The sequence below is a fragment of the Semicossyphus pulcher genome, unplaced genomic scaffold (assembly GCF_022749685.1).
Source record: "Semicossyphus pulcher isolate SPU_LCO1_2020_fin unplaced genomic scaffold, fSemPul1.0.p SCAF_16, whole genome shotgun sequence".
Lineage (NCBI taxonomy): Eukaryota > Metazoa > Chordata > Actinopteri > Labriformes > Labridae > Semicossyphus > Semicossyphus pulcher.
This window is the reverse complement of record NW_027211670.1, coordinates 21,878,733-21,893,165: the sequence shown is the minus strand read 5'-3', so window position 1 is coordinate 21,893,165 and position 14,433 is coordinate 21,878,733. Positions and strand designations below refer to the sequence as shown.

At 45.3% G+C, this 14,433-nt stretch overlaps 1 protein-coding gene across 2 annotated transcripts in view; it reads left to right on the top strand.

Moving 5' to 3' along the window:
- tanc2b (tetratricopeptide repeat, ankyrin repeat and coiled-coil containing 2b) overlaps positions 1–14,433 on the top strand; it is a 97,587-nt gene that overhangs the window by 55,428 nt on the left and 27,726 nt on the right. The window contains exons 6-9 of one of the 2 annotated variants that reach the window (XM_069664998.1): positions 9,330–9,368; positions 10,221–10,502; positions 11,083–11,207; positions 13,588–13,819. In XM_069664998.1, the coding sequence (XP_069521099.1) occupies positions 9,330–9,368; positions 10,221–10,502; positions 11,083–11,207; positions 13,588–13,819 (678 nt within the window). The remainder of the gene's footprint in view (positions 1–9,329; positions 9,369–10,220; positions 10,503–11,082; positions 11,208–13,587; positions 13,820–14,433) is intronic. The other variant, XM_069664999.1, reaches the window with a different exon arrangement.

Below are 14,433 nucleotides of genomic sequence, written 5' to 3'. Positions count from 1 at the left end.
TGTCCTGAGAGATCGCCGGGAACGGTAGACGGAGTAAAATGATGACACAAAATAAATTAATTGATTTTATAGTTTATTCAACATCACCATAGCAACGTCACATCATGCCGAGCTTTTCCCGTGCTGTCCAAAAGGTGTCGTCCGCCTGAATCCATGTGAACGCAGCATTAGGAAGTTAAATCGAAGCAGGAGGAGAGGCTGCTTTAAAAATATGAACAATTTGTGGTCGTATAATATTGTGAAATAAAAAACAGTCAAAAATATTAAACGATTCTCCTAGTCAAGTGTTAAGAAACAGGTTTTATAAGAGCAGTGTCACTGGTTTGATTCTGGACAGAGACCTTTCCTGTTTGTTATCCCACCCTCTCTCTCTCTCTCTCTCTCTCTCTCTCTCTCTCTCTCTCTCTCTCTCGCTCTCCCACGTTTCCGTTCTGGCCCTTCTTTCAAAGCTGAACGCCAAAAACAGCAAAATCTAAACAAAGAAAGATTTAAAGAGTCAATTGAGATATTTTAGGAGTCTGTTTTTCTATTAAAATAGGCTAGCGTTTTTTTCTCCCAGTATGTATGAGAGCCAACAGGAAATGAAAGTGAAACATGGACATTCCAATTGCATGGTCAACTTTTTTTTTACCTGTAGGCCAATAAGTGACTCTAAAGCGGTGCTTCTCTGCTGGTCTCGCCTCAGGACCCACCGTCACCTCCTCAACGACAACTTGCAACCCACTTTTTTTAAGTAAATTTATTTCATTAATATCTGTGCAGTTTGGACCTGAGATCGAACGAAACATCACCGTACGTCAACTTGACCAGCAGTGCATAAGAGGAACGTGTTCCCTCCACAATTCATTCAATTAGCAGCTTTTTTAACAGTGAAATAAACAGTGTAACATAAATGTCACTACATTGGGGCTCATCAAGTTTCAAGAATGTAAATGTACTGTAGCTGGGATCGGTAGATGCATGCCGTGTTAATAACCCACACTACTACTGCATGCACGTCAAAGGAAACCCCATGTCCTTCAGAATAAAAGCGCAGCATAGACTTTTGGCCACTACTTTTTTGTGTGTTTACTGCAGCGAATGGTGTTGAATGGAAGAACGTTCAAACACAACTGGAGTTACTATCCAGATCTGTTAGCTGCGGTTACAGGACATCCGCGACCCACTGAAAACAGCTTCTTGACCCACTTTTGGTTCCCCACCCACCAGTTGAGAACCAGGGCTCTAAATGACATGTATATTCTAATGCCTCAAGGTTCTCAACTGGTGGGTCGGGACGCAAAAGTGGGTGAAGAAGCTGTTTTCAGGGGGATGTGTGCTTGAAAAAACAAAAGTTGTAGCAAAGAGACGACGCTGCGCTTTTATTCTGAAGGACATGGGTTTCCTTTGTCGTGCGTGCAGTAGTAGCGTAGGTTATTCACAGTCAATGTAAAAAAAAAGAAAAAAGGCTGCAAACTGAATGAACTGTGGAGGGAATATGTTCTTCTTATGCACTGCTACCTGCTGGTAGCAGTGTTTTGTGATGTTAACATACGGTGATGTTGCGTTTCTTAGATTTTAATAGAATAAATTTGAGTGGTTAATAAGTTTGGGTCCAGGTTCGTCATGAAGGAGGTGGTGGTGGGTCCTGAGGCGAGACCAGTTGAGAACCACTTGTTCTAATGTGAATTAAAAGAAGGGAAAAAATGCTTATAATATATTTGTTTTAACAAGAATCAAGAGTATCTGTGGCTCACAACGAAAAACTGCAAACACAAACTTAGTTCTGCACTTTACATGCCGGCTGTGTGCGATATATCTGCCATGACGTGCCACAGTTTCGCAGGTGAAATGCTGTACACAGCACAAGTCAAAGCGTTGAACCATCATTTACTTTCACTTTGACTTTAAAATAGCTGTTTTGTCTCAGTTTGGGCTGCGATTATTCAGTTGCTTCCCATGAGACGCCGTGCAGAAGCAAACAATAGGACACTGTTCAGTTTCTCATCCACAAACAACTCAAAGCAGCCGAACATCGCAGGGCGAAGCTGCATGACGAGCGAGTTATTTTTAAAATTCAAAAGACAGTCGGTGACGGGTGATTTGCTGTTTGCAATGCGTTTCAGATGCAGATGTCTGTTTGTGTACTTACGCTCACGTATCAGAGCCGCGATGCTGCTGGGCTGTAGGACACTGGAGGCTGTCGGCTGTTGTTGCGTGTGTTCTTGTGCGTGAAAGAGAGACAGGGGCCGTGCACAAAGAGCATTTTGTCAGGTTGTGTCACCGCTACGCTAAAATTTGTCTCAGTGCTTAACATTCACAGCCAGCGTGCGCTCCACTGCACACTGCTCAAGTCTTACACACATCAGGCGCCTTCGTGATCGAGCAAATCTCCTCGGCCTCCTCACCAAACGGCCAAATGGCCTTATGTCACAACATTATGTGTCCCTTCGCCCTTCTTCCTCCGTCACTTAGCCAGTAATGAGCAGCGTAAAGGCAGCCCTCCGCCATCCAAGCGAACACAAATATGCGTCCCTGTGTGTTTAAAACACCTGTTAAGACCCCACTTAGCTGCGAGTGCGCCCGCCTGAGCTGTGATGTGATTCCCCCTGCCAGAGGGCGGCTGGATGCGGACAAATGCAGAGTGAGAGAGAGTTAGAAAGAAAGGGAAGGTAAAGGAGGGAAATGGAGATGGACATGGAGGAAGAGGAGAGGGTAGAGAAGAGTTAGCTCCCCTCAAAGCTTCACTGTTACTGCCAGAGCCACTTGTTTCAACCTTCCCCCTCTAAGGGCAGCCAAGTGTGTTTACATGCCGACCGACTGCGTCCTAGCATGCGTGCTGCCTCCTCGGATCAGTGTCAGAGCCTCCCTGAGTGCACTGCTCCTGCGGTTTCACCAGGAGAGACGGAGCGGGGAGACGCAGGGAGACAGCAGCTGAAAAACAGGGTTTTTCCTGAAGGTGATTTGAGGGCAAATTCCAAACGCCTTTGTTACTGAAATATGAGGTAGTAGACTTGTAGGTAAGGAGTCTCTGAATAAAGGATTAGTTTGTGTGTTTGCATCACATGTTCAAAACAGTAATGTATTTGTTGCAAGGCTTAAAGGGGCAGTGCCTGGTTGGGAAACCTAATGGAATTTCCCCATGCACCAACGTGAATGACAACCCCGTGTGCACAAGGTATCTAATGGCTGCATTGCTGTTAAATATACATGTATCTAACAGATCTGGATTGTAACGGCGTTTCAACGTTCTTCCATTCAACACCATTCGCTGCGGTAAACACAAATCAGTGTCAGCGTCAAGTTCCTCCCCAGCTTCCTGTTTCTAAAGGACACATGCAATGAGCAGAATCAAACAGCACTCTGCCTGTCATTTCATGGGAACTTAAAATCTCTGTTTGTGAGCACTTCTGCTTTTCAACAAGCATCATCCGCCTGACAGGTGTGTCAAACGAGATGCTGATTAAATAGCAGGGGTATTTCCCAGGTGTGCATGGGTTGCTCACAATGAGAGGCTAATCTGAAATCTTCATGTCACGCAACATGCGGCCAGAGATGTCCACCAAAGCTGTCGAATGTTAATTCCACTACCATAAAGTGTGTTGTGTTCTAAGACTGCTCATTTTAATGTCTTTTATTAGAAGCACCTGTGTAATATTCATGCCTTTTAATCGGCTTGTTAATATGCCACACTTGATGGCACATGGATTATCTTGGTAGAGGAGAAGTTTGTCCCAAGTTCATGTCTTCCAGAAGATGAGCCACGCTGACGGAGAAGACCTTAAGGGCCTTTTTCGCAGCATCAAACTGTTTATTTTGGATCCTCTTTTGTGTCGGGTGGCCTTCATGCCTTTCTGACGGTCGGCAAAGTTTTTCCCAGGTTGATGTTTATCGTCCCGTTCTGTCAGCTCGTTAACTGATTCAGTCAGGACTGCGATGTGCTTTTCTGCCTCGGATGTAGTCTTCTCCACCGCCGGTATCATTCCCTCGTCTTCTCCGACGCGGCCAATAACTTCCTTGAGATGTTCGGATATATTTGAGTTGAGGCTGTGCAACATGCGTTCCAGCTTGTTGTCAGTCATACTAGTGATATTAGCCGTCATTACCTCCGTTGCTCTGACGATGACTGGGTCTAATCCAGGTGTGTCCTATTCTTGGCATGACTGAGATTTTTTATTGGTGGGATCTTTTGGTCTGTTTCGGAGGCTTATTGTCGGTCCATCAAACTGTTGTTGATATCATGTTTTTTTGCGTTTTCCTGGACATGTACCCTCGAGTATAAAAAGCAAGTTACAACCATCCACCATAAGACAGTGTAGAAAACTTGGCATTTAAGCGATTGTTTTATTACATAACCCGCATTTATCTCACTGTAAGCAGCCTCTTGCTGCAGATATTTGAACACATTGTTTCAGAACGAGTCTCTGCGGTTGATTTAACTCGAGACACGGCTGGATCCGACCTCCAGATGAGCTTGAGGAGAAGAAGCTGGTTATAAGTTGGTCATGTGGTAACCAGCTGACAGATGCAGCTCTCTATCTTTCTCTCTTTCTGCTTTGGATTTGTTGAAGCTTCTTTTGATGCCGGCCATCGGGGGCCCGAGCTGTGCTGCTGTTTTGAGGAGAGTGAGTCAGACTGTAATGGACCTTCTTGTGCTCCTGCCTGCCTACCTCTAAGATTTACCACCCACCTTATCTATTCACTGCAAACTCACTCGCATAACTGTGCACTGCACACTCATTTTCTCCCTCGTTTATCTTTACTTTGCCCTCCTTTATTCCCCCTCCTCCTTTGCTCCCTCGCTGCCTTTCTACCTTCGCTCACTTACACAAAACAGGCCTCGTGGCAGCCGATGGTTCCAGCTTTAGGCTGGTAAAAATATTATCAACTGCAGAGGGTTTTATTACTGCCTTATATAAACTCAGTGTTAAAAATACACGTACAAAAACCAAACTCATCCTTATTTTGTATGTCTATGAAAAGTTCAAGATAGGTTCAAAGTGTTCTCATCTCAGCGTGCCCGTTTAGCTCAGCGGTTAAATCCTGCGTCCCATATACGGAGGCTACGGTTCCCGATGCGCTCATCTCCCACCCTCGGCCCCTTTGCCGCGTGTCATCCCAACTCTTTCTTCCCCTGTTTCCAACACTATCCCCTGTTCTCTCTCTCTAAATGAAGGCATAAAAAAGACAAAATAAATGAATAAATAAAGTGTCATTTAAAGAAAGGTTTGGCGGGCAAGGTGCTCTTGAGGTTTTATCCTTTCTAACAAATGATAAGCTCTGTTTCAAGGTGCCCTTTAACCCGTCTGTCTTCCATGTCACCCGATTTCCCAAACGCTAGACAACCGAAGGAGTTGCTCTGTTTTCAGTTTTGTTCCTCAGTCTAGGACGCCTGCCTCCGATGTCATGTCTCGTTCAAAATCGTCAGCTTTGAAATGTAGACTGCAGACCTTTTAGACGATCCACCGGTATATTGTCGTCGTATTTCGGTTTCTGTACCGCTCTGACCTGTTGCCTGCAGCGATCAATGTCCTTGATTGGAAAACAGTAGTATTTGACTTGGCCGTTCCTTTCAGAGGGAGGGGCGCAATGCATGCTGGGTGTTGTAGGAATGTAGAATGGGCGAAACCACTAGCTGTTTGTACAACTTTCTCCACAGCTATGGCGCCAATTTCAAATATTACTGCTTCTGTCGATTACAGAGAACACCAGCTTTGACTGACAGTGGCTTCTTACAGGAGCGGATTGCTCCTTTAAGATGTTTATAAAGAGTCAGCTGCAGGTCATGTGAAGTGTAGATTTGTCATTTATTTACAGCAAACACGGACTAAAGGATGCCCCTATTCCTGTCCCAGCACAGTCAGCGAGATAGCAGTCCAGATTTGATGACAGTGCATGAACCTGTTTGCCAAAAAAAACCCGACAAAGACGGTTTCAGATGATTATCTCGCCCCTATCTTCGGTTATTCACACTGTTTGACACGCCTGCTAACACTGCTTTTACTGTGATCTGATCAATACTCTATGTAAAGGTCTAGATGTAAGATGCGATATGTAGGTCTCTCTTCGGGTTCCTTTTGAGGCGTTTGCATCTTATATAACATATTGACATAATTCCTTCCTGCTGCTTGGCTGCAAGACGTAAAGTAAGTCAGTGAAGAGCGTGCCAGCTGGGAAATAGTATGTGTTATATGAGTTTGCAGCCAAAACGGAAGATTAGAACACATTTTCATAAGACTTACATTAGCCATACGCACATCCAGGTTTATTGTGTTGCTCTAAGCCTGCTGTGCAAATTACATAAGATAAGATCTTTAAAAAAAGGCAGATATTATGTAAGATCTGTTGCATGTGATAACTGTAGCTCTGCATCTACTGTTAAAGACATTAGTGGGATCGCACCTGTACGTCTAAAAACGAGACAGCAGAAGAAGAATCGTTGAAGTGAAAAATCTCTCACCTGAGATAACCGATCGCTACTCTCCCCAAAACCCCCTCACAACAAGCGCACAGCTCGTCCTCCTCCTCCACCCATCATTTCCTCTCTTTGTCGAACTCTCTGCCAACTCTACCCTCCTCTCCTCCCCTTCGCTTCTCCTTCCACCTCCCGTCCTCTGCGTCTCCTCCTCCTCCTCTTCCTCCTCCTTCTCAGCCACCGTGAGTCATCCTCACCTGGTGAATAATTAAAACGTCTGAGACTCTCTCTCCGTCTGGCCGTTGGAGGGCTGGTTGTAGAGGAGAGAAGAGGAGGGAGGGGGAGTGATACCTTGCTCAACGTCGCCTGAGGGGGAGCGTTATGGGCAGGATTATGAGCAACTGCTATCCATCCATCCCTCGCACACACACACTCAATTTCACCGTCCTGGAAACAACTCCCTCAGCCCCCGTTCACAACATGGCTGCCATGTTTTTTCCTGGAATACCTGCCACAGTGGAGCAGTAGTAGCTGCACGACTTCACGCGCATAAAGCGCTGTAATCGCTCCTAACATTTGGAGGATGGCGCCCGATGGTGCGAGGGTGTGTTTAGTAATTCCAGCAGGACGGAAGGAGCTTTACAGACATTGGCATCCAGTCACCCTCCCTTAGATAATTGGATTAGCACCACTTAAACAGAGTAGCTTTGGGTACACAGCCTCTTACTTTGGTTGCTTATGGTATTGTATTGGACAGCTTTTGCATTTGGCATCACCAGTGTTGCATCAGGGCCTTTTTTACAGTGTGACACCCGACTGAAGGAATATTACATCAGTTTTTATATTGTAGACAGCACACAGGAGATGCTGTCTGTCTCTTTGTGTCTCTCTGACTGTGTGTGTGTGAGTCGCCTCTAAAATAGTCTGACCAAGAGGATGAAACGTGTTTTATTGTCGGCCTGCAGCCTGCGCACAGCTTAGTGCTGGCCGTGCATTCAGTATAAAACGAGCGCAGCTTTTCACCCACTTCCAGGTACGTCTGTTTGTACTTTCTGCTGATTGCATAAGGACGAATATTCTCGGCGTGATCATCGCATTCCTTTTGCGATGAGAGCGATGCTTGCCACAGCACTTTGGCTACATCACATAATGAGCTGATATCGCTCTTAATGTATTCTTTTACTCCAAACAGCTAATCCAGCACACTGGAGTCACTTATAGATATACGGCCCTGATGCTTCTCTCCCTCCCTCTCCTCCCTGCCTCCTGATACATCTTGCAGCGCTGTACCTGCACACATTAGAGACATTTCTGCAGACACACATAAAAATCCTGCACACTCTCACCGTCTTTTATGCGGGCAGTCTAATGCTTGATGCATATTTCCTACAGCTCAGACTCTAAAGCCGCTTTCCCACTGGTCAAAAAACCCACTAACACCGGGCTATTTCTGCTTAGTGGGAAAGGCTACAGTCAGCATTCAGACCCGGGTCAAATGACTCTGCAGTAGACCCGGGTCATTATCGCCTCAGCTCTGATCGGCATTGATGGGAACACAAAACCCGTGTCGACACGCTAATCTCCGCCCCCTTTCCGGCCTGATGCTATGCTCCGTCGGTAACTTCTGCGACTCCTCGTCATCTCAGCTACAAGCTGCGTCCGAGCAGCACTCGAACATCGTTCCAGATTTGTCGTCACCGAGTTTGATAAACAGACTGAATGAGTAATAGATACAATAAAGACCTAACCACTGTAACATCTTCACTGTTTACTAACCCTGTTAGCGCAGCAGAAAAGAGGCCAACAGGAGTATACTCCACTGGCAATGGGAAAAGAGACAATCGGCATCTTTTAGCGGGTCTGAAAAACCTGCGTCAATGCGCTAATGTCAGTGAGAAAGGGGTATAAGGCCCCAACAGACAGAGCGTGTCTAGCAGGCTGTAAAACACGAGGCGACCACTGTTGTTAAGGCAACCACCGAATAATTAGCCGTCATTAACCTAACCGTTACGTTGTAAACTGACAGAAGGCCCGCCTCTCCATTCATCTAATTGAACAAAGAGAGAAAACACCAGTGACGTCGGGAGCTTTTCTGCTTTGAGTTGAAGTTTTTTCAACGCGAGGCGCTCAGCAACGCAAAAGCAGCGCGCAAAAAAGCATCCCTCTGATTGGAAACACAGAAGCCGCCCCCCAGCTGCTAAACCTCGCTCTGTCTGATCGGGCCCTTAGAGTTCTTACTGCTAATATGCTGCAGAGTGTGAAAATGAAGTCGTGCACTGGCTATCGTCTGACCAGCAGCTACTTCTCACTGCACGCTGCAAGAATCTGATCACATTTAAGCTGCAGGAACAGAGGGGGAGCACTGAAATATTTTGCCCGAGGCGCTCCGTAATAACTCCATATTTGGGATTTGCTTGCTCTCAGGTTAATTACCTTATGTTGAAATGTGGCTAACTTTAGCTGCCTGTAATGCGCCCGTGTTCGTCAGTGCAGCTGAGGTCGGAGTTTCCCATCCCGGGGTCACATTACTAGAACTGGATTCAATTATTTTCACTGGGATTGATTGATCTTGCCCGGCGCAATGGAACCAATTAGATCCTCCCAAAAGTGCGAACCTACCCCATCCTCCCCTGCAGACATGCGGAGGAATACGCTCGATGTAATTCAAAGGATTTCAATTAGTAATCGACCCTGGTTTGGTGGTTCCCTGTATTTCTGACATCATGATGTGCTGATGCTTATTGCTGCCTTTTTTTTTTTCTTTCATTGAGCCGCACCTTTTGCCCTGTGCTCTCTCTGACACACTGCTGCCAGTTTTCATTCCTGCCCTCACTGCTGTTTCCTTCTCCCCTCCCTCACTTCTCTGTCTCCTTTCACTCCCTCCCTTTCTCCCCCTCTCTCTCTCTTTTTGTCTTTTGCTTGCTGTTCGTCTCAGCTTCCGCTAATAACACCCATGCCTGGCAATCCCAATCACGTAAGTTTCTTCGATTCTCATGTGTTGCTCTCCCCGCTTGCTTTACACGTCAGTCAAGTGGCGAACACACACACACTCCTGCCAGCAAAGCGTTTGGATTATTCACGTACCACTCACATTCTAAATCCGGCGTAATTACCAGATGCTGATATAACATTTAAAGAAATGACACAGCACGTAGAAGAGAGCATGTTTTTTACTCTCAAAGCTGCAACCGGTTAAAGAAGGCCGGACCCAGGAGATGACAGCAGGCTACATTTTACACTGAATTTATCACACAGCTTCAGAAGTTGATACCAGATTCATTTTAGCCTCATTAGTCTTTAATGGTCCATATGTTGTGCTGAAAAGATGCCCAACCTCTGGAGGACTTCAGTTTAATGACTCCCCCTAGTGAGGGAAATCAACAGTCTGTGTTGGCTGTTAAAGGAGAAGCTCCTTTTTGACTTTGTGCTTATTTTCTTTCTGCAACAAAATGAAGGTGAAGCCAACAATTCTGCACTTTTTTGATCCGTTAATGTCATCCTCACTTTGGGCTTTAAGTAGGCTATATTTGAACCTTAACCTATCTAGTTTGTAAGATCAAATCGGTGCAGCAAAGCACATTAAAAGCATCGTATCCATTTAAACAATACCCAGCTTATGTGGGAAAACAATAGTTTACTTGTTTATATCGATGTGTGGGTGCTTTATGTGTCTGCATACTCATTAAGTCAGTCTTGTACAGTTACATGTCAACCCAGTGACTGAGAATTATCAGCTGTGTTAGTATAGAGGCTTTTTAAACACATTCATCAAGTACATAAATGCTGCTTCTAACTCTAATATCACTAATGAATTCTTTCCTTCCAGTGCGATTTGCACCGTATCGGCCTCAAGACATCGCCCTCAAACCTCTGCTGTTCGAGGTGCCCAGCATCACCATGGACTCCGTCTTCACGGGTCGCGAGTGGCTCTTCCAGGAGATCGACGCCCACCTCAACAGCCCCAACGCCAGCACCAACCGCGGCGTGGCCGTAGTGGGCAACATCGGCTTCGGCAAGACCGCGATCATCTCTCGCCTGGTGGCGCTCAGCTGCCACGGCACCCGCATGAGACAGATCGCCTCCGACAGCCCGCAGGCCTCGCCCAAACGTGAGCATACACTTGTTTCTACACACATCGATTTAATAACCAGTAAAGATGATTTGTTTTAGGACATATATGATTTCACAATGTTGGATGTCCAGACTAAACGTCGGTGAAGTTTCAGATCTGTAGGTTAAAGTATGTTGGAGTAATCCCCAGGCCTCTCAGCTCAGTCTGCAGGCTGCTGTGAACACCAGGTTTCACACAATTTTTTCTACATGCAGCCTCAGCAGGCTTCGGAGAGCTGGCCAATCAGAAGAAAGCAGGCTTGTAGGGGCGGGGTTTCTTAAAGGGATAGAGCTGACTGAGTCGTTTCAGGCAGAGGCTGTATGAGGGCCTGCACAGAGCACCTGTGTGAGAGAAATTATTAGTTTTTTTTAACTGTAAATGATGCTAAGCTACTCCACAGGTATCACAGAGTGAATTATGAAGCTTGAAGTTGGCATAATACCCCCCTTTAAAGTGTCGTATTTTAGAGACATTGGATCATCTTGCGTTTGTTCTGAGAATATCCGTGTGGAAAGGCTGCATGAACGTGCCAGGTTTTCGAGCTGTCACCGAGCATGTTGATCCGTCTTGTGTCCAGATGGAGAGGGGCTCCCTCTCACCCAGCCTCAGCCCACACACGGCACCCTGGGAGGAGGCAGCTGCCCCGGGACCCCTGAGATGAGGCGGCGTCAGGAAGAAGGCATGAGGAGGCTGGCTTCTCAGGTACCACGTACACCTGCATAACAAATAATCAGACACACATTTATGTGTCAGCCTTATTTACAGACAACTTAGACTTAATCACACTGAAGATTCCCAAAATATTATGGCTACATTTGTCTGAAGTACTTAAATTCTTCTGTAATGGTTCTTTTCTGCCCATTTGCTTCTTTTACACACACAATAAATCTATTATACAGCAAATTCTTGAGGAAAAAAGTGTGCTTGTAGTGATTTTAAAGTGCTAATCTCAAAGATCTCAGTTTCTTTCTCTTTGGAGACACCTATGGCGATAAACGGTAATAGCGGGCGCACACTTTCCAGATATCCAGACAGTGCTGCATGTGTGACGTCCACGGTTGGCTCCGGTTGTAACTCTTGATTTTCCCTGCTGACGGTCGCTTTCCTTTTCAGACTGTTTGCTTCATCTGAGCGTCGAGTTTGTTTCTCTTTCTTTGGATTTTCACTTCTTGTTGAAGTTGTATCTGTAGTCATCCATCTTTTCTTTGTTTGTTCAGCCATAGTAGATTACTGTTTACTCGCAACACTTGCAGAGACTGGAAAAGCAGCCGCTTAGCTCCGCCTACCCTCTCTGGCAGACCAACCACTGCTGGCTGATGGAAAACGTGTCACTAACTGGGCTCCCAGTCTGCAATACTGCAAATGCAAAGGCTTTCATCAGTGGGCCATAGGCTCAATCACCATGTGTTACCTCATTCAGCGATAGATAGAGACTTAACAGACATTCAGACATCTTCAAGATTATATCTTTAATATGGAATTTGCAGCTTTTAGCACATTTAAGTAAACAAACATTTCTACCTCTCTTCACATCCACATCCCCTCTTTCACCTTTGTGTCAAATAAAGGCCATAACTTAGTGTGTCGGGGGGTCAAAGTCATCTGCATATGACTTTGTTTTTAGTCTTTCCTCATAAAAGAGGAGCAGATACATGATTAAGAGGAAATCCTGCCGTATCACTGAAACGTCCATGTGAGCATAACGTTTGTGTTTGTGGCTCAGTGTGAAATTCTCAGCCCTCAGTCTATCTGTAATTGAAAAACTGCAAGATAACTTTAAATGGCTCCTTTTTATGTCTTAATTTTATCAATTAGTAACAGCGGAGGTGGCCCGAGAGCCCGGGAATCACATTTTTAGAAAAAGCCTTTTCAAAATAAAAGCACGGACGCGGCTCAGGTTCTGTCACATGTGATACGGTTTCCGGCTTCCTGCCACGTGTGAGCTTTCGCCGGCTCACGCAGACGTTCACCCGAGGGGGTAAAGGTGGAGGGTTACTATTTTCCTGAAACATTTTAAGTGAAACTCTTTAAGTGTAAGATGTTGACTTTTTAAACATCATACCTAAAGTATTTAACATTTCTGAGCCTGCCTGCAGTGTGAACCTGCATGAGGTGTGAACGCGTCCTCTTTCCTGCTCTTCTTCTTGTCTTCCGTCGCACCTCGGTCCCCCTCCCCTGCTGCTTAGCCATCTGCATCCCCGGTCCCAGCCTGATGCATTATGCAGATGTGTTTAAAAAAGAAAAAACAACTTTGCCAGGGAGCCTTATGAAATATTTATACCTGCAGAAAGCCATTTCCCAGCCAAGCTATTAGATCTTGTTAACTCTGTGCATTAATAATTGAGCTCACTCCCTTTTTCACCCCTCTTATTTTAAAGCCCTTTATTCCATTGTGACCAAAAATTAGCATTCCATTTTGATTAGTCTTTTGTTTTCCGTACCCTTTCGCTCACTGCCCTCTGATCGCTGCAGCCGCCTCGACAGAAGCAAACTCTTTGTGATCTCTCAGTCCCCAGGAGCGCTCGGTCACACCTGCTTCTTTTATTTGGCTAACAAACCTCTCAGAAAACTCACCTGCCCTCCGCTGTTTCCTAATCTGCCTACACGCGCGGCTTTTTACTCATCCATTCAATCAATCATTTATTTAAACAGGTTACAAGTACAGAGCCGTGAAATATGACAGTTAAACACTTGACTCCTTCGTTCCCCAATCATCCGACACATGAGCATGCATGAGCTAACTCCGAATCAGTCTCTCTTGGCAGCCGGAAGAGATGAATTATTAATGGCTGAAACCGTACAGCGAAACGAGAAGTATTATGTTTCATTATACCGCAATCATCCACCATGAAGTTGACTCAATCCCAGATGAGTTGTAGCCGGAGCAGACGCTGGAAAAACCGGCTCTGCGCTCTGAAAAAAGTGTTATTTCTAAAAAGCGTGTCGTCTGGCTCGCAGACTCGGCGACACTGATCATGAGTCAGTTCTGCAATACCCAGAGGTTGATCTAGGAAGTGTTCACCTTTAATGTTTCCCTGAGTGACCTGGCTGCTATCTTCTCCCCACTCTCTGTCGCCCCCAGGTGGTGGCGTACCACTACTGCCAGGCAGATAATGCCTACACCTGCCTGGTGCCTGAGTTTGTGCACAACGTGGCGGCTCTGCTGTGCCGCTCGCCGCACCTCGTTGCCTACAGGGAGCAGCTGCTGAGGGAGCCACACCTACAGAGCATCCTGAGTCTGCGCTCCTGCGTCCAGGACCCCCTGGCCTCCTTCAGAAGGGGGGTCCTCGAGCCCCTGGATGCACTTTACAAAGGTGAAGAAATCAAATGAGTGGGAGGGTCTTTTATATCTTTTCCTTTGGTAAAATTAGCAACACCACACTTAAGAAATACTCCAGCTAAATAAAAGTATGTTGGTCTGATCAGTAAAAGATACTTAAAGGGTAAAAAGTAAAGGTTTTAATATTTGTTTTATTATGAAGATTTTAGATCCATTTTTCTGCTACTTTGAGGTAATTTTAACTTAGATACTGTTCGCTCGTTTAATAGGCAATGTATCTATAAAATCATATGTTTGTAGAGTTGCTGTCCCATGAGAACCAACTATGTCAAAAAAGTCAAAGTGATTTTAATTAAAGCTTTTACAAATGTTAGGGGGGGCGTGCAGTATTTTAGCTATGCGATCAATCCTCTTATTCTAGCGTGTTTTTGAATCACGTTGGTGAAGTTTGTTTCGTTTTAAAAATTGTGTAAGATAAAATAATCCTTTTATTTGTCCCAGAACGGGGAAATTTGCAGTGTTACAGCAGCAAATTGGATAGTGCGAGATTACAATAAAGGGCATATAAAATAAGTAAATAAATGTATCCTAAAAAAATATGTACAGAACTAATCAGATAAGTATACATAATTTAATTATTTTTTGGAG